The sequence below is a fragment of the Miniopterus natalensis genome, chromosome 3 (assembly GCF_054644295.1).
Source record: "Miniopterus natalensis isolate mMinNat1 chromosome 3, mMinNat1.hap1, whole genome shotgun sequence".
In the NCBI taxonomy this organism is placed as follows: domain Eukaryota; kingdom Metazoa; phylum Chordata; class Mammalia; order Chiroptera; family Miniopteridae; genus Miniopterus; species Miniopterus natalensis.
This window is the reverse complement of record NC_142083.1, coordinates 68,340,732-68,360,818: the sequence shown is the minus strand read 5'-3', so window position 1 is coordinate 68,360,818 and position 20,087 is coordinate 68,340,732. Positions and strand designations below refer to the sequence as shown.

Sequence of the window (20,087 nt, the reverse complement as noted above, 5' to 3'; positions counted from 1 at the left end):
GAACTATAAAATACTTATATCTTAGAAACCAGAAAATTACAACGAAAACAAAAATCCATAATTCTATCACCATAGCTACTGTAAATGTTTTGGTGCATTTCTTTCCATTTAAAAAAGTCCTTTATTTTCACAGTTGAGATCAGAATTTCTGTGTGATTTCTGCATTCCCGTGCCATTACATAATCTTCCTACACATTATTCTGAAATTTGTAAAAACTATATCCCCAGATTGAATCACCGCCACGAGAGGTCATTCATCATGTGCAACCCGGTCAACCCGTCTGCGGGTCCCGCAGTTCGCGCGCCGCCCCGCACTTAGCTGCGGGCTCTGCGCAGCACCGGCACCCGCAGCTGCCGCGGGGCCTGCTCTGAGGCACCCGAGGCCCACGACCCGGGCTCCTGGGCGCAGCTCCCCGGCCCGGCGGGGCGCAAACGGCCACGCGAACCCGAGCCCGGGCGCCCTGGGCTTTCCCGGGCTGACCTCGCGCCCACGCCGTCCATCCCCGCAGAGCCCGGGCGCGCCCAGCCGCGGGACTCCGCCCGGCCCGCCTCCCGGGCGCGCGCCCGCGCAGCCGCCGGGACTAGCTCCGGCCCCCCGCGCCGCGGCCGCGCCCTCCGCCGCGAGCCTCCGCGCCCCCAGCTCGGTCGCTGCGCCGACCTTGGGCGGGGCGAGCCCCGTGTTCCGGTCCTTCCCGTCCCGCCCCGTCCCATCCCTAACCCTCCCCACCCCCCAACCGGGAGCGCGCAGGCGCAGCCACCGGGAGTCCCGCCGCCGGTCCGCAGCCCGCAGAAGCCCCGAGCCGCCGCCGCCAGCGTTCGCCATGGGTTCAGGTTCCCGGAGGCTGCTGCCTCTGGTGCTGTGCCTGGGGCTTGGCTTGCTCGTGCTTTCTTCGGGGTCCTCGGGCGTGCGCAAGCGGGGCCCCACGGTGACGGCCAAGGTGACGGAGCAGAGGGTGCCCTGTCCCCTCCTGCCGGGAGGGATGGAGGAGCTTTGGGGACTGGGACCTCCGGGTGGGGGAGCCGGGAGGCGGCGGCGGGGCTGGTGAGAGGGGCCGCCTGCGCCCGCGGTGGCCGCGGGGCTGCGCGTTCTCCAGGGGGACCTGCGGGGGCCCGATGGCCCGCGTCCCAGCGCACCCCCGCCGCGGGTGGTTTGAAGTTCATCTCCCAGGTCCGTGGTCCGAGGTGACCAGCCCAGGGGTTAGGAGAAACTTCCGGAACCGGGGACACTTTCTCCTGGAAGGAGACCGCCCGGGAACTTCCTTCGGCGTGGCGGGGACTGGGGACCAGCAGCAGGAAGAGCGCGGGAGGGACGGGGACCTGGGGAGACGCGCTCCGAGCCCCGGGCTGCAGCTGGGCCGCCCGCCCGCGGATGTCGCCCAGCGCGCAAGGGCCCAGGTCCAGTCCCCACAGGCCGTGCTCGAGGAGGGGCTCCCCTCTATTTAGCAGCCAGGCCCTCCCCTGCGAGGGAGAGGTGCGCTTTTAGACGCCAGACTGGTGGGCACACCCTGGACTTGGGATGGTGTTGGTGGCAGGCACCGGCGGCACCCCGATGACTGAGACCAGCCTTTTTGTCTCGATCTGGGGGAGAAAATCTGCCATGGACTGCCCTTTCGGCTGCAGTCCCCCCCCCCAGCCCCCCGCCCCCCAGCATATTCACCCAAGGTTGGGAGGTAACGGCAGGGTGCCGGGAGAGAGACGGAGGGAAGAGGGAGGGGTGCTTGGGCTAGTTGCTAATTGCCACTGCTAGAAAAACTTACTGGCAGCAGCGCCTTGGAATCTGGAAGGAGGGGCAGCCCAAGTGGTCTTACCAACCAGCCTGGCGTCCCAGAGTGGAAACGGTGCTGAGGAACGAGGAGAATGCTTGCATTCACCACTGACCCCACCCAGAAGGGGGGGTCGAAGGGGCTGGGAGGGGGGGTGGAGCCCAGCATCTGCTGTAGCCCGAGTGAACCCCGAGGCCACGGGAGGCTGCCTGGGGAGATACACTTAGCCTGATCATTTTGAGCACTGCTTCTACTCCCAGCCCCTTGGTCTTTTGGACTTGCCTCGTTTTGGGAAATAGCTGGTGCAGGCCACAGAGCTGAAGGAGGGGGAGGGGGCTTCTTTCAGCCTGCAGATATATTAGGGTCTCTTAGGATTCAGCCATAATCATAAAATTCATGAAGCTATGAAATGATGAAGGAAATAAACCTTAATATAGACATTTAAAATGGGTGACGTTTAAAATGACCTGAATGGTAAGAAAAACTAGCCTGGCAAAAACTTAAGGAGGCAAACCTAGTGCATGGTCCAAGGCCTCCAGACAGGAAAGCCACTAAGAGGACTGGCTGCCTGGGACAGTGTGGCTTCAGTGCAGGGATGAGAGGGAGGGGAATGGCTTGAAATGCGTTTGGGGGCTGAGCGGCAGCAAGATCATGCAGGGCCTCAGAGGTCACAATTAGGAGTGTGGGTTTTGAGGCAATTACTCTTATAATTTGAGGTTTTATCCTAAGTGCAGTTATTGCTGCTGGAGGGTTTTAAGCACGGGTTTGACAGGATCTCATATACACTTTTAAACAATTACTGTGGGCGCTTGGGGGAGTGAACTGGGAGGTCATGTTGGGCTCCATGCCAGAGGCTAGATGGCGGTGATTGGATTAGGGTGGCAATAGGGGAAGTGGGGGGCATGGGACTTGAAATAGGTTGACAGTTTAGATAGGGGGTGGGGAAAAGGGATTAGGATTGCCAGATGCAATACCGGGCCCCAGTTAGATGGGAATTTCAGATAAACAATGAAGAATTCTTAGTGTGAGGATGTCACCTGCAATATTTGGGAACAAGCTTCAACTGGGAAGTTCTAAACCTACCAATGCAGAGACCTACCGGAGAGCAAGTCAATCACCATCTCTGGGGGTGTGCAGCCTGGGTTGGGAACCTTTAGAAGAGGGAGGAAGCCAAGAGAAGAGGGCGATGTTGGCTGCAGGAGGGAAGCATTGAAGCATCTCAGTCCCTGCTTTAAGGTGCTGTCACTGAGGAGTTTCCATGTGTTCTACTCTGGGATTATGTAGGCAAGTTTTCTACAGACTCCACTCTGTTGAATTAATTACTCATTCAGTGAGCTTTTTTAAACAACAAAAAGGAGACATTAAAAATTATTTCTCTGAGTGTGGAAATGTAGATTAATTGGCCACTGCTCTAGTGTTTTCTTTTCCCTAGCAGTCTTTTCCTTTTCCTCTGATTTCTAAAAATAGGAATCCGTAAATGAGGTGTGAAGTGCAGGGTGGCCCTTTAATGGCACTCACCTGGTCCATGAGTCCTGCTGTCAGGCCACTGTCCCAGCTTCCTGCCCAGCCAAAGAGGCTCAGGTGGGGGCTCTGGCTCATTTGACTCAAAATCCACTGAATTGGCACTTGCAGCCCTGCATTTTCCAGCAGAGCCGTGGGTTCTATGTAGTCAGGCACCTAGAGTGTAGAAAATAACGCTGCCCCCTTTCCAGCTGTATTCTTCACAGCCTGCTGGCACTTTCTACAGCGTGGAGTGGCCATGAGAGCAAGGCTGGGTGATCTTGATCTTGGGCAAGTTATCTGATGTCTCAGGCTCTGGTTCCTCCTTTGTACAATGGAGATGGAAATAATACCTACTCACGAGAGTTTTGCACATTAGATGTGATAAAGCAGGTAAAGTGCTTAGGTCTGATTTAAGTTCCTGATTTAAGAGGTCAATTGTTAGAGTTATTTGTGTTATTAATCCCTCTGTAGCAGCCCAGACCTGAAAGAAATCATCTGTTTTACAGACAAGGAACAAGAGCTCAGAGCCAGTTAGTGGAGGAGCTGGGTTTCCGTGACATCACAGCTCATTTTACCTTGAAAATGGAAACAGGATTAACCCTACAGGGGTTTGGGTCAGGCTACTTGAGTGTCTCTTCACTCTTCCCCTACCTCTCCTTGTCTCTAGTGCCCCATAATTTTCAGATCACCTCCAAGGGCAGCTTCGAGGGAAAACAAGGAGTGAGTGAGGTGCCCGCTCCTGAAGTGCAATGTGGGATCCAAGTACCAACTTCTCCAGGAAGCCTGCCCTGAACCCCACAGATAATCACCACCTCTAACTGTACTTCATCTGTACTTGTCCTCTCATAAAACCCAACTTCCCATTATATTACAGCTACTTCTGTAATGTTGTTTTTGTTCTGTGGGACTGTAAACTCCATGAGAGTAGGGGCTTTACAGCCCCCCACCCCTTTTTGAGCACAGGGCCTGTTCCCAAGGGCACACAGCAAAGGCAGAGATGATCTTGGGGCAAGAAAGTGTAAAGTAGGAGAGTTTGCCTGGCTTCCACACTGAGCCCACCCTCACTCCGGCTAGGTGTGTATGTCCTGTTTCTCACTTAATATCACCGGGCATTGAGCTGTTTAGCATTTTTTGAGCCTCAACTTGTGCTGACAGTATGCTGGCCCCTGGGGATCTAAAAACACCTTTTCTACCCTTTAGAGGTTCCCTGCCTGGATTGAGAGAGCCTTATTAATGAGAAATTGCAGTCTAATTGGATGCAGCCTCACTTTGAAATTTTGGCTTTCTCACTCCTGGTGGGGAAATCTCTGTCAATCACTTAACCTCCCTAATCCTCACTTCTCTTCCTTGAAAACCTGTGAGAATAGTCCCTGCCTCTCCCTGAAAAGATGTAGTAAGGATTAATTACATAAGACATGCAGGTAAAGCACATGAGACACCACTGACTTGGTCATGCTTGTTTTCTTCCTTCCCTTCCTCCCAGTTCTCCCCCGTGATTTCAATGCCTCTCCCCTCTACTCTGTCCTTACATTCTCTCAGCCGCCACCCCAGTGCAGGCCACAGTGCCTCGTTCCTGAGCTGGTCTAAGAGCCCCTAGATACCCCCCCAACTTGTATAATATTCCCAAAGTCTCCTCTCTGTGCCTCCCCAAACCCTTCTTCTGCCTTCTGGAACTGGTGAGGGTCTCCCTTCCCAGCGGGCATGGTCAGAAGGGCTACACTACTTCTCTGCACACAGACCACATTTCCTGCCTGGGGTCTTTGGTTCCAGAAGAGCTCTGCCAAGTAGGGGCTGGGCCCATTCTTGTCCCTGGAGGCTGCTCCCTTCCGTCTATACCTTCTCCAGGATGCCTTCCTGCAGCCCTTCTCCCCCCCCACCTGGGGATGCAGCCTTCTTGGGCACTTGTCATATGCTGCCTAGTACTGTGGTTATCTCTTTACTTGTTTCATCTCTTGATCTAAGCTACCTTAGGATAGGGGCCCTCTTGTGTAGCTTGTAACTTCACATTGCCTTTTACATAGATTTTTCATAAATACTTGTGGACTAAATAAGATTTGACCATTTCCATTAGAGTTGGGAAACTCTGCTATGTTTTCTTGCTATCCATCACTCATGAAGTTAAAGGGTACTGTGGTTTGGGGGGAGAGGGGATTGTATTAATATACATGCTAGGCTGCATCTAAGAAAATAGGATTTTTTTTTAGTTATGCTGGGTGAGAGGCACTTCGCCTTCTCATGCTCCCCAAATTTTATCATCTTTGCTTTCTAAACATTCATGGGCTTTATTTGCTCTTCTTTTTGTTAAAAGTCTGGCAGGTTTTCTAGTTTCTTATACACTGTTTCTTTAAAATGCCATCCCTGATTCTTTTTCCAGTGCTGTTTCACTATTGCTGGTTATAGGATTTACTCCTTGGCTTGGAATTCGCTGTGGAGAAACCAGCTCTGCAGGCCCAGGCTCGAGTGTGTGAACACAGCCACGTTGTATTCCTCTCCTCTATGGCACTGCCTCATATCAAGGTCTTTCATGCATTCTATATAGTCCTACTGGATAAATAATAACACAGTTTTTGCTGCTTTGGCCATGTAAAAATTGTAAAACGCCACACGGAACACTAAATGTCACATCACCTGTGACAGCTGTGCTGATGTACCGGCAGAAGCTCTCGTCTTGAACTGAAAGTGGACAGTCTTTACTTCATGATTTTTCTAAACTGTAAAACATCTTTTTCTTTGACAACCCTTCTTATGTTTTTTAAAGCCATCTTTTGAATGTCTTTTTTTACCCATTCAAACATTAAATTGGTTCATATAATCTAAACTCACTAATAGAATGCCCTTCGACTCCATGGCCTTTTCAGGCGTTCCGTCTCAGAATCATCTCCACACAGTGATTTGCGAAGCAAAATGTATATAACTTCATTTCAGATGAAAAGTGTTTTTTTAAAAAGTCGAAGAGAACTTCTAAAGTTTATCTGTAATAAAGTGACTCACACTCTCTTCTGGGTATGTGTTTTTTCTTCTGCCCTAAAATGTTGTGATAGAAAAAGAGCACATGTTACTTGTGTAACATGACAACTGAATTCAGCATCTTTGTTTACACGGTAAAAGGTTTTGTCAGGACCCAAGTATAATGTTTGCTATCCATTGGCCAAGGATGGGGACCTGGTGCCTTACTGTGCTTGGGAGTGAGGGGCAGGCCTCTTGGAGACTGCTGTGCGTTCTGATGGTCTTTTGCAGTCCCCTGGACCCTAGATGTCTATTGAGAACTCAGTGGGAATGTGGCACTGTTTGAAATTACAAAAAAATAAATCTGGATGGCTAGCCTATTTATCTCCTCACCATTTTTTTCTTCTTCCAAGATTAGAGAGCATTACATTTTAGAAGATAAACAGTTTCTTCTCTAACCTTCACCCACAAACTGGGAAATGGGAAAGAGCAGCAGTGCTTGTCTGGGTGCGTGAGGAAGTGGAATTTTTGAAGACTTGACTGGCCCACAGTGACAGTATTGAGTCAAACTTTAAACCTAGTACCTACTACAGTGTCTGGCCCATAGGCTGTGCTCAATAAATGTTTGTTGAATGAATATTTGTGAGCAAAATGCGCCCACAGAATAGAATTAGAATTCCTTTAACTTATATCATGCTCCCTCACGACCCCTTTGTAAAATACTGGTGGGCAGGGCTTTCGTGTGTGGATCAATTCACAGATTTCCATTTTCACTTACCTTGTATATGTGGCTTTTCCACATAACCTTCCTCTCTGTCTTTCAACCACATGCAGGTTTTCTTTGATGTGAGGATTGGAGAAAAAGACGTTGGCAGAATTGTGATTGGCCTCTTTGGAAAAGTTGTGCCCAAGACCGTGGACAATTTTGTTGCTTTGGCAACAGGGGAGGTATGTCTCAGTTTTATCTCTTTTTGGTGCACAAGTTGGATCTTCCTTCTCTTGAGGCAAGATAAAGATGTCTTCTGGGGGAAAAAGTGTTAAATTAGTAGGTCAGGTTGACCTGAGACATCTTATAATATTCATTTTTGTATAAAATCTGTGTTCTTCAGACCCTCAGTAGCCTTAGGCTTCTAGAAATCAGGAAACAATCATCAAGTGAAAATGCTCTCTTCTTATTCACATTAATACTTCCACAGTTTGCTTATTTATATTTATTGATTTGGTCAGTTAACGGTATATTTCTAACAGTAAATCATGGCAGGGACCTAATCGAGTTCTGTAGGTATTTTGTATAATTTTCTCATTTTGTCATTTCCAGATAAACACTGGGGTTTATCTTTCATAATGGGCTATAACTACTTGTATATTCATTTGACATAATCTCTTTAGAAAGGATATGGATATAAAGGAAGCAAATTTCATCGAGTCATCAAAGATTTCATGATTCAAGGAGGAGACTTCACCAACGGAGACGGCACTGGCGGTAACATTGCCTTTCGCAGTTTTCCTTTCCCACTTAAACTGAAACCTAAAATTAAGCCAGTATATTGAGTTCCGAGATTTAAGGAACAAAGTCATAAAAACCACCAAACTAATTCTTTAGGAAGGTAGAGTTTTGGGGGCCAATCTTGGTAGACATGAATGAGTGAGGCTTCCTAATTTTAAACAATATTACTTTGGTGTTCATTATGTTTCCATAGTGGAAACACATTCATTTAGTAGACTGTTGTGCAGTTATTAAAATTCTAGACTACTAGCATGTAGCAGTACAGGAAGCTGTCTGTCATCGGAAGGGAAGGCAGAATATAACACTGTGTGTTCTGATGGCAGCTAGCTACAAATTGGATGTTGGTGGAGGACTGGGGACATCATTCTGGAATGATGAGACTGGTACTTAGGTGCATGATTGCAGGTGAATTTATCCCCTTCATTCAAAATTCTTTTTTTTAATTGTTGGGTTTTTAAATAATAAAAATTAATAGATGAGTTGTCAAAATTATAATATAAATTATTTTTTATAAGCAAAGTTAGAGTTCTGTAAAGTACAAATAAATTTATAGAGTTTTGAATCTCCCTGAGCTTGTTTCCTACTGAGGATTCCAGCTACTCAGCAACCTGGACTATTTTTCCGTAGAAATGTAGCGAGTTCTTTTCCTGAACACACATGGTGTATATAACTACACAGAATATAAGTTTATCTCAGGCTTAAGATTTTTAAAATAGTAAATACTAGTTTTGGTGGATATTACATTGCTAACTTTTTAAAGAAACCTAGTCCATTTTCTAGCACTATTGCTAATTTTATGCTTATTGCAATGGTTTATTTATAACAAAATGACTACCATTAAATGCTTGGATTTGTCAGGCACTTCAGGAAGATTACTTTGAGTCCTTGTAAAAATGCTGCAGGCTGTGGGGATGTAGCATGGAGCAGGTTACTTGGGGAAATGGGGTTGGTGAGGATGAGCAGGGAAGCAATCCCAGCTGCTGCAGAACTGGGCCTCACTAGAAACACCTGCAGCTACAGGACCGGTCCCCTTGGGACTGACATCTCACTGTCCTGCCCTTGGGCCAGGCAGGAATGGTGACTGAGGTTTACTGTGTTCCCTTTTCTACATTTCTCTCTCTCTGCCTTCCCTGCCCAGTGTGTGTGTGTGTGTGTGTGTGTGCGTGTGTGTGTACACACGCATGTTCGTGCGCACATGCTCAAGTGTGTGCACATGTGTTTTGAGTTAAAATTCTCTGAGTTTTGGAGGTAGGACCTTGTGGGCCACTTAATTTAGCATATGACTCCTCTGTGGGCAGAGCTTTCCTGCCAGGTCGCCTCACATGTCACTGACCAACCAGCCATACATTGCTTGCCTTTGATATCCACTCCTGGTCCTTCTAACTGAGCCAGGATTTTCAGGTTGGCAATGGATGGATAAGGAACCCTGCAGAAGGGGAGGAGGTGAACATGACAGGCACTCAAGGTGTCAGAGGAGGGAGCATATACTTCTCATGGTCTACACTGCTGTTTTATGGGGAAAATGTGTTCTGCTCTACCTGCTGCTTTGCCAGAACTCCAGTCCATATGCCTGCGTTTCGTTCTTCTGTTCAAGGTTGGATCCCAATTGCCATCACACTGTATTTTGACAAGCCCTGATGTCATCGTGCCTAATGACTTCCAGGCTGGCTACCATTGCTCTTAGTGCTGAGGCAGCAAAGAACATCTGCTTTGGAGTCAGAAAGCCAGATGGCCAAGTTCTGTTCTGCTGTTTTCAAGTTTTGTAACCTGCGTTTCTCATTGCAAACCAGGGTTGAGAATATCTATTCTATGGGTTATTCTGAGAATTAGCTAAGGGTGTATATTGTGTGCTTAGTGTGCCCTAGTTGTATGCTGAGGTAGGAGTGACCCAGGACAAGTGCCCTGAGCCTCGGAACGGAGACTGAGCCAGGAGGATGCCTCATCTACCTTTCATTCTGGCTTTACAGTGACATCCTGCGCTTCAGTTCCCTCTCACTTCACAGTGAAATCACTGAGCTGCTTGGTCAGGGTTTGGCCCTTGGTTTGAGGCCAGAGGGTATCCTGCCATCCTGTGTCAAATTTAAGGCCTTTGTTTATGTGTTTGTGTCAGTCCTTAAGGAGTTAATTTTATGCTCTCCACTTCGCCTTATGTTTTACCATCTTTTCTCCATTCCTCACTCTTATCAGCTCCTATTTACCAATTCTACTAAAACCTCATGTTTCCCTTTGAAGAACTGACTTTCCTACAGCACCTGTTGATTCTCCTTTTTCTTACTCTGTCTCACCAGGTATAAGCATTTATGGTGAGACATTTCCAGATGAGAACTTCAAACTGAAGCATTATGGCATTGGGTGGGTCAGCATGGCCAACGCCGGGCCTGATACCAATGGCTCTCAGTTCTTTATCACCTTGACCAAGCCCTCCTGGCTGGATGGCAAACATGTAGTATTTGGAAAAGTCATCGATGGCATGGTAACTTGATATATATATATTTTTTTCTTTCAAAGCTTTATATTTATAATGAGAGTACTTTCAATAATTTATTTTAATCCATTATTATATGCTGACTGGCCTCTTCAAAGGTGAATAAATTATAAATGGTATGGCATTTTAATTGTTGGGAGCACTGGGGCAGAAGCTGAGGACTTGACATGGAGAAGTTGAGTACGTAAGTTAATATATCTCACTACTTGTTATAAATGGAAACTCTTTTTAATGTAACCAAATAAAACCAGGGCGCTGTGTGTGCATATAATAGAATATTGTTCAGCTGTAAAAAGGAAGGAAATACTGTCTCATGCTATAACATGGATGAAACTCGAGAATGTTAAATGAAATAAGCCAGTCATAAAAAGACTGTATGATTCTACTTATATGAGGTATCTAAAGAAGTCAAATACATAGAAACATAAAGTAGAATAGTGGTTGCTCGGGGTTATGGATAGGAGGAAATGAGGAGTTACTGTTCAATGGGTATAGAGTTTCAGTTTTGCAAGACAAAAAAGTTCTAGAGATTAGTTGCACTACAATGTGAATATATATACACACATACATATCTTTATTGATTTCAGAGAGAGGAAGGGAGAGGGATAGAGAGATAGAAACATCAATGATGAGAGAGTCATTGATAGAGCCAGCAACCCGGGCATGTGAATTGAACCCTGAACGCCTGGATCCTAGGTCGACGCTCAACCACTGAGCCATGCCTGGCTGGGCACAATGTGAATATATTTAACACTACTGAACTGTACTCTTAGAAATGGATAAGATGATAAATATTATATGTTTCTTACCACAATTAAAAATAAAATTTAAAAGAACCTAGCACCCCATGCAATTCAGTGTCAATATAGTCACCTTTAAAGACACACAGTATAGTACCCAAAATTACTAAAGAGAATTCAGATTTCTGCTGCTGTCTCACAAAATATCAAAGGTGTCCAATTCATAATCCATGGGAACACTTCTTAAAATCCTCATTCTTTTCCACTTTCAATATTTCTTCTCCTCAGCAACTTCCCAAAGTAGCTCTCTCAACTCCTGACCTGGCAGTTGTAAGGTCTGCCCAACCCAACCCTGACAGTCCTTGTCTCCTCTCATATTCATTTTGTTTTGTTTTCATGTGAGTTATACCTCCCTCATCCAAATGTAAATAAACCTATCTCACTCATTGCAATTTTCCCACAACTTCCACCTGCTGTTCTGATTTTACCCAACGGAAAGTCAGGAGATGAGCTGGCCGACTCAGAATCTCCCTTACAAGGAAAGGAAGCGCCCAACCTGAGCTGTCAAAGATAGAATTCTCATTAGCAAGTGGGATGAGAGGGAACTAGGGCAAAGACATGTCACTTAATATATCACTTTACAACCCATCACAATAAAGGACATGCCTATATTCTAATGAGCCATAACTGTCCTCAAAAGAATGCAGTCTTAAAATTAGATAATCAATGCCAGCCCTCCTCAAGTCTCTTATTTGACTTTGCTTTTGAAATGAGCAAAGTTAACATGGGCATGCATGTGTTAAACCAGTCTGAGTGTTTTACCACTGGGGCCTAACCAGGTTCTAAATAGTTTAAATGTAAATAATTCATTCATCCATTCAATGACTATATTAATGCAACATTGTGCTACGCTGTAAGAAAACTGAAGAGTACAAGGTTTGGGTGTTCTTCTGGTCATGGTTTTTCTTTTAGTCTTCTAGATCTTTTGTCTTATTGCCCTGATTGCAGCGACAATTTCCTTCTATCCATTGGTGTGCCTCCTGGGAGACCTGGTCTTAAAGGTCTCCCTTAAAGCTGCCTGGTCTTAAAGGAACAGTCCTTAACATTTTATGGGTTATAAACTTCTTTGAGTAACTAATGAAGACTATAGACTTCTCTAGAAAAAATAAGTGTGTATATGTTTCATAGAGTTTCAGGGAATTTAGAGAATCTCCTGAATTCCATCTCTTGATTCTCCAGAGATCATCTGGGTTGTGATCTCTGGACCTCACCTCAGTCCTACGGAAGCAGAACCCCCAGAGGTGGGCCCACAAATAAGGATTTTAAAGTTGTGGCAAAATATACATAACACGGGAATTTCCATTTTAACCATTAAGTAAGCATTTTTTAAAAGTGCCCAGGTAATTCGGATGTGCAGTCACTGCTTTAGGTACACATGTGCGCACACACAGTCTACTTCGAAATATATATTATTTGAAAAATGTTGCCCTTTTATCTTAAATTGATCTAAGCCTGAAGTTGGACTATTTGACACCATGTCCAAGTTCCTGAGACACTCTGTTGCTACTTTTGTCTCAACCGTGTTTGGGAAACACCAGAAACTGACCTTCCCAGTCCTTGGCCAGTCCTCCCCCCTTCAGCATGACACGAGGTAGTACATGGGCCTGTGAAATCTCCCATGGCAGAGAAAGGGGCCTGCACACCACTGTGGGATGGAGGTTACATTAGAGTTAGACTCAACCTATGGATTAATGGCTTGGGTCAGTTTTAAAATGGGCACACCCAGAATGAGCTCCACTTCTAAATCTACTTTCTGGCCCAACTGATGATGCCTAGACCTATGACAGGTGGAGCTGAAATGGACTCAAACTCCATGTTAACTGTTACTTAGGGTTGTAACAAGTGAGTGGAAATATATTTTATTAGAGGTAGGTGTTTACAAAAATATCTTTTTTTATATATCTTTATTGATTTCAGAGAGAGAAAGGGAGGAGAGGAAGAGATAGAAACATCAATGATGAGTCATCATTGATTGGTTGCCTCCTTTACGCCCCCGACTGGGGATCGAGCCCACAACCCGGGCATGTGCCCTGACTGGGAATCAAACTGGGAACTGAACCGCGATCTCCTGGATCCTAGGTTGATGCTCAACTGCTGAGCCACACCCGGCCGGGCAAAGATATCTAACTTTTCCCCCAGAAAATAAAATGCTAATAAAAAGAAGTGAGGAAATATATAAATATATTCTCTAATTAGCAAGGTAGTGGGTAAAGTTTATTCTGTTATATATAAATTTCCTGAATATTCTAAGTTTTTCATGGTTAGTTTGAATGGTTTTGTAATCATAGAAAAAAAAACTTTACCTCCCACTTGGGCTGAAAGACTTGGCATTGATCTCACTTCTCGATTGCCATACTTGCCGGTCAGAAGGGTCTGCTTTTCTCTCACCAGACAGTGGTCCACTCCATAGAGCTTCAGGCAACTGATGGGCACGACCGACCACTCACCGACTGCGCCATCACCAACAGTGGCAAGATCGACGTGAAAACGCCCTTTGTGATTGAGGTCCCGGACTGGTGATGCAGCTGGCAGAGAACAAGGAACATACGCTGTCGGGGTGTGCGTGTGTGTGTGTGTGTGTGTGTGTGTGTGTGTGTGTGTCTCTTTTGATTCTTCAAAGTTACTGTTTTGCTCTGTCTTTTTACTTTGTTCTGTTTTCCACTCCAGATCACAAGAGAGTTGTGAAAATCAGCCACTCAAACTTTATTTTGCATGAATTTCGGTAAATCACTTGTTTAGAGACTTTGGACTTAAAAAAATATCTCCTTCCGTAAATGGTGCTATTTTTAAACTAGAAAACTTTGTATTAGCTATCTTCTTTTGAAAAACACAATCATTATTTTGCTGAATTGTGATCCCCAAGTGATGCTAAAGATTTGTCACGAAAAGATAGGGACATGAACTGTATTATTTTGTATTTAAACAGGATTTGTTTGTAGGTAAAGGGAGACTTGATTAGTATAATCCGATATATGTCATAGGGACCTTTACCTGATGAAAGGTGCTTTGATGTTCTCTGTATTAAATACATTTTATATAGATCAATTCTCTTCACAAGACTTTTTTAAAATTTAAAATTCTTAAAAAATTAATATACAAAAATATTCACATGCTAATGTTAACAATTAACAGATTAGAGAGTGTTCTGTAAATCAAAGCACTAACACAATTGGATTATTTGGGATAAAAATGCACAGAAATTATACCCGTCCACATTCCAAATACTTGAGCTGATTATTCACTAATTTTTGCTAAATGCAACGTTTTTAGTAAGTTCCCTTGAGTCCAGTTGCAACAAAAAGGAATCTTATTGAACTTAAATTAGATGAGAAAGTAAAATCCTATTGGGGCCTTGTTGGAACATACCTGGCTGTAACAGTCTGTGCCTGATCTTTGTTCATATGGGAACAGTATCTATTAGAAAATAGCCTCATTACTTCTCCTCTGGATCCCATGCGGGGGGGGGGGGGGGGGGGGGGGGAAGGGGGGTGTCCAAAACAATTCCATCTCTTGAGCTGTATTCTCTGTATTCTAAGAAAACTGCTTCAATGAGAGAGGAGACAAAATGGGCATTCTTACTGCTGATGGGGGCATTAATCCCTATAGCCCTCTTGGAGAGCAATTCGTTTTTTTCCCAACAAAAATATATTGAAGGCCTTTGATATGCTAGGTACCAGTTTTGAGTTTTGGGGATATAGGAATGGACAGTGAGAGGAGGGCCTCATAGAGTAAATAAGGTAAATGAAAACGTGATGAGTACTGTGAATAAAATATATCCATGCTGGCTGGAGAAGCAAGGCGAGCCTCCTGAGGGAACACTCGCGAAGAAGAGTAGGCAATGCTCAGGAGAGATCTGCCATTTGGGCCTGCTAGGCAGAGAACGAAGGGAAAGGATGAGGGTCCTGAGGTGACAGGGAGTAGGTTCCATCCAGGGCAGAAGAGAAAGCTAGTGTGCTGGATCCTCAGAGGTCAGAGAGGTCAGGCCCAGACTGGGTCATGTCAGGCCTCGGGTGCCAGGGTACAGTTCTTTTATTCACAATGCAATGGGGAGCTATCAGTTTTAAGCTGGGAAGGGGCATGACGTGTGTGGTCTGCATTTGAGAAAGATTATTTTTAAAGGGAGCTAAAGTACATATCAAGAAACTCAGAACATTCATGTCTCTTGAAGTCCCACTCCTGGGAATTTGCTTTAGAAAGCGATCTGAAATTGCAGTGGGTGTCATTGTTTTGGTCAGTCTGCATTCAGTCTTGAGTTCTGGGAATGGCCACCCATTCTCTTTGGGGAATCACACTATTCCCTCAAGTATTTCATTAACTCACTTGATAAATATTTATTGAGTGCTGGGTAGAGCTGCATTGTTAGCCCTCATGGTTCCCATCGAAGGAGACAATTCACATGCGTGCCACATGAATATATAGAAGAGCCTCAGGTAGTAATATGTCTACAAGAGAAACCGAGCAGGTAGAGAGGAAGAGAGTGGGGAGGTGATCAGGAAAGTCCCTGAGTGTGGACAGAAGGAAGTGAGGGGGTAGCAAGCCATGGGGACATTGGGGGAAGAGTGTGCAACACAGAAGGGACTCAGAACAGTGGCTCTGGGTGAAGGGCAGGCTGATGGGTTCAAGAACAGCAAAGAGTCCAGGAGTGCAGGGCCAGGATGACGGGAGTGAGGTGGGAGAGGGAGCAGGGATGTCCTGTGGGCCGACCAGAACATTTCCCCACCTTGACCCGGTGACTGGCTCAGGGAGAGATGTTTGACCCCAGTCCTGCTAGTGGGCCTCAATCCTCGGACTTCTGCTGGAAATATCAGGAAAGAGCTGTCTTTCTTCTGTGAGGATGTAAAGGAACTGGCCTGAGAATAAAATCAGCACAGAGGGAAGCTGGTTCAGGAGACAGAGAGATGGATGCCTGAAAACACCATTGAGTTCAGCAGCCTGAAGCTAATCTCTGCCCTAGTTTATTAGCCATTGCAGGCCAATACATTTCCTTTTTGGTTTAAGCCAGTGTGAATTATTTTTTGTGATTTGCAACCTTAAGTCTTTGTCCAATACAACAGTATTAAAAAAGTTTTATGTATAAAGATGCGAACTGCAGAATTATTTATGATAGCAAAATACTGGAAGCAACTTCAGTGTCCCAAAATGGTTATAAAACATCATCCCATAATAGAATACCATGCATTCATTACAACTGGTGCCACAGAACTTAGGAGTAACATGAGAAACTGGATGTTTTCAAGAAAAAAGTAGAAATTCTGTATACAGCATGATCTCAATTATGTAAATATATACTCATAAAGCAACCCCCCCAAAAAGTGGAAATTAACACAAAGCAAATGCAAATGGTGGGATTTAAAAAACTCTTACATTTATCTTTTTTACTTTTTTTCAGTCTTCCAATTTTTCTCTAGAGTGCATTCCTTTTTAATAATTATAAAAAGGAAACATTAAAATTTTATAAGGTAACATGCAAAGAAATTGGAAACAAATGACCTCTTAAATACATAAAGTGTCTTGAATCTCAAATGTCAAGGATCACAAGCCACTGCTGACCCCCAGACATAAGGACATGTACTTGATACCACATTCGCCATCTAGTTCTTTTCATTCATCCGAGCATAATGGCATCTCTCTAGTGACAAAGCAGAAAGTAGTACATTTTCAAAGTGCCACAATTCTGAGACCACTAGTGCACAGGTGGAAAACTGTCCGGCTGTCTGTTATACTAGATGACCAATAAGCTAACGACAACCCCTCTGCTAAAAGCAGTTTATTTCTTATACCCTGAAGATCAGGCCTTTTACCAAAAACATCAGCAAACTTATGAGTATAAACTATTGCTTTACAACAGAATCTACGCTGTGTGCAAAAGCTTTTGAAATAAGCAGCGCACTATTTGCCAGTCAGGCTGCCGGAACACACACACAGCGGCCCAGGGCGTGTGTAGAATCAGGGAGAGCACACTGGTCGCTGCCACCACCACCACCACCATGCCCAATTACTACAGTTTAGTCTCAAATCACTTTAATAAACAATTTCAAACATCTCGGTATCCTTAGCCATGAGTTGTTTTATTCTAGATGTTACTTAGCAATTTTCTGGATCATTGAATAATTTAGCAAAATTTATCCTTGGGTTAGACTAGTTAGAATGGCACTTTCAAAATTCTTGTCCACTCCATCTCTGATGAATTCTTAGGTTTTGAACAGAACTCACCAACCTCATTTCTTGGTTCATCCATTTTGAGTTACATAAAGACAAAAACATGGCAAGGACTTTTTAGCAGGAAAATAATTTCTTTTTGTTTTTCAACATCCCTATAATTCAGACGGCTGAGGAAATCTTGGATCTGGAAGGCTTAGAAAGTCAAAGCCCCCCCAAGGCACTTTAAAAAAAATGTTAATTAAGAGAAAGTAAAAAACAGTATTTGTAATGGAAAATTTTGTTGCATAATGGATGTTACTTAAATTGTAATTCATCCTGTGAATTTCAGATTGTGGCCAAGTGTTAAGTCTTAGGTGCAATACAACATGGAGATCTGCTGGTGTTAACTGATATCCTAGAGCAGTGGAAAACACAATGGGCACTAATGCAGAGTTAGAGTGACTAATGCAGGAGTTCTATCTGGAAAAAATAAAAAGGTCCATCAGACAAATATTAAAAGTCACAACAAAATGCATTGCAAAACCCACAAATGGAGTTTTCATTCCATCCCTAGTTCCATCAAAATGCTCCCAGTCACAAACTTGGAGGTTCTGGAGAGGGCTCCACATGCCAGGATCCCTTCTGCTGCCTACTTCTGAAGTTTTATTAGGTGCCATATGCGTTTTCACACCCATTTGTCTTTTAGAGGGTGTGAAGGGCTTTCTTCCTGAAGCACACTGGGCTGTAAAGTGCCATTAAAACCTCGGCCCCCATCTAGCCTAGGGGGTAAATATCATGTCCCCTCATTTGGACAGATGTCTCAATTTGAAAACTTGAAACTTTTCCTTCCAACCTGGACTTTAAAGACAGGGCCGCTTCCTGGGCCTCTTGTGACTGAATGTCATGAGCCAAGGAATAGGCTGGTCAGCCTGGAGAAGAAAACGTGAGCTTGATTTAACCCTGTCACCCTGGAAGTATAGCTTTCATAGAAAGACCTCAGAACTGCTGACTGGGCCCCAAAGCCTCATGCAAGCTGCTCTCTCTGCTTGGGACGCCTCCCCCGCCCCCTCTGCTCCCGGCCACCCTCGGGGCTCGCAGTGGGATCCCTCAGCAAGCCTTCACTGGCAACTTCCTCAGGCCTTGTTCTAACGGCCACCGGGGTGTCTTCCACCTCCTTCTCGGACATGAAGCTCCTTTAGGGCAAGGATTAGATCTTATTTCTAATCTGCCCCTAGACAGTGTTCCATGCAAAAGTGCTGCTCAATAATTAAGTTTAGTACCAATCACCAAAAAGAATATGCTGCATTTATACTATGAGGCACTTACAATCTCTCAGGGCTATAAAGATTGTTAAACATTGGCATTTGTCTTTCAACTGTCTCCACTCTTTTTCAAAGACTGTTACCTTTTTAAAAATATACTTTCCCTCTTTATTTTCTGAGGTGAGGTCTGAAGAACATGGTAGAAACAGATTGGCACACATGAGGTGGGTGGCAAGCAGGAAGGGGAAAGACCCCGGGGGCAGTGAGCCGTTAGTGGCAGCGTTTGTGATGAACGGCAGCTGGCTTCAGTGCGGTGCGTCGGTTGGGAGTGTGGCACGCTGCTGACAGGCGCGACCTGGAGCTCCCCGGGCAGGGTCCTGCCTTAGCTCAGGCTGCTCCAACAAAACACCACCGACTGGCCCGGCCAGCGTGGCTCAGCGGTTGAGCAGCGACCTAGGATCCAGGAGATCATGGTTTGATTCCCGGTCAGGGCACATGCCCAGGTTGCAGTCTCGATCCCCAGTCAGGGGCGTGCAGGAGGCAGCCGATCAATGACTCTCATCATTGATGTTTCTCTCTCTCTCTCTCCCTCTCCCTTCCTCTCTCTGAAATCAATAAAAATATTTTTAAAAATACTATAGACTGGGTGGCTTATAAACAACAGAAATGTGTTTCTAACCATTTTGGAGGCTGGGATCCAAGATGAAGGCACCGGCAGAGTCGGGGTCTGGGGAGTACCCTCCTCCTTGCTCACAGACGCCCGATTTTGCTGTGTCCTCACAGGGTGGAAGGGGCAAGGAGCTTCTCCATCCCTGTGACCCAATCACCTCTTAAAGGGCCACCTCCAAATACCATCACCTTGGGGATTAGGTTTCAACATATGAAATTGTATGTGGGGGGGGGGCACAGACATTCAGTCTATAGCAGGTCCCAACCTCCTACTCCCAGCCCCAATCAATGAATGGCTCCACCATCCCCCTAATTGTTCAAGCCGAAACCCATCCTTGATTTCTTCTGCCTTCTTTTACATTTCACATCCAAGCCCAGCAGCAAGTTCACTGGTAGCTCTGCAACACATCCTAAATATCCATGACTCGTGCTCTCCGCTGCTACCTGCTAAAGGCACAGTATTTCTGGTTCTGCCGAGTTGATGGGTAGACCTCCCAACAGTCTCTCTGTTTCAGATCCTGCGCCTGCCCAGTTCAGCCTCCACAAGCTGTCAGAGTGGTCTTTTAAGGATAAATCAGGTCAAGAGTGATACATCATATATATTATCTTAAATTGTATAGTTTGCTGATGCCTGCAAGCTATTCAAAGAATTTTTAAAAAATTCTTATCTTAAAAAATTTCCCACCTAATAAAGAAAAAATGATGTTAAAATCATTGTCAATCATACCTCAATAAAGCTGAAAAAGAAAAACCAGATCACATTCCTCCTGTGTAACACCCGTCAGTGGTTTCCCACTGCATGTAGGCTATTAGCCAGACTCGAGTGCCACCTCCCGAAGAGAGCCCTGTGGGATCCAGCCCCAGCTCCTCACTGTCCTCCACACTCACCGGTTTTCCTTAGGGACCTTGACTGTGGCTCTCTCCTGACTCAGGGCTTTGGAACCTCCTGATGTCTCTGCAACACCCTCTCCTTGCCCCCACTCTTTGCCTAAACAATTCCTCCAACATCCT

General features: G+C 45.2%; 1 protein-coding gene across 1 annotated transcript; it reads left to right on the top strand.

Moving 5' to 3' along the window:
- The first annotated feature begins 744 nt into the window (after positions 1-744).
- On the top strand, positions 745-14,045 carry PPIC (peptidylprolyl isomerase C). Its single transcript, XM_087815515.1, has 5 exons — positions 745-938; positions 7,047-7,160; positions 7,602-7,695; positions 10,008-10,192; positions 13,396-14,045. Exons 1-5 carry the CDS (start codon positions 822-824, stop codon positions 13,522-13,524), a joined length of 639 nt encoding a protein of 212 aa, XP_087671641.1. The 5' UTR covers positions 745-821; the 3' UTR covers positions 13,525-14,045.
- Positions 14,046-20,087: the final 6,042 nt, after the last annotated feature.

Excerpts from the sequence above, each read along its gene's own strand:
- PPIC (XM_087815515.1), top strand. The coding sequence starts at position 822 with ATGGGTTCAGGTTCCCGGAGGCTGCTGCCTCTGGTGCTGTGCCTGGGG. Across the intron at positions 7,696-10,007 it reads CAACGGAGACGGCACTGGCG|GTATAAGCATTTATGGTGAG; the intron begins GTAACATTGCCT and ends CTGTCTCACCAG. Across the intron at positions 10,193-13,395 it reads GAAAAGTCATCGATGGCATG|ACAGTGGTCCACTCCATAGA; the intron begins GTAACTTGATAT and ends TTCTCTCACCAG.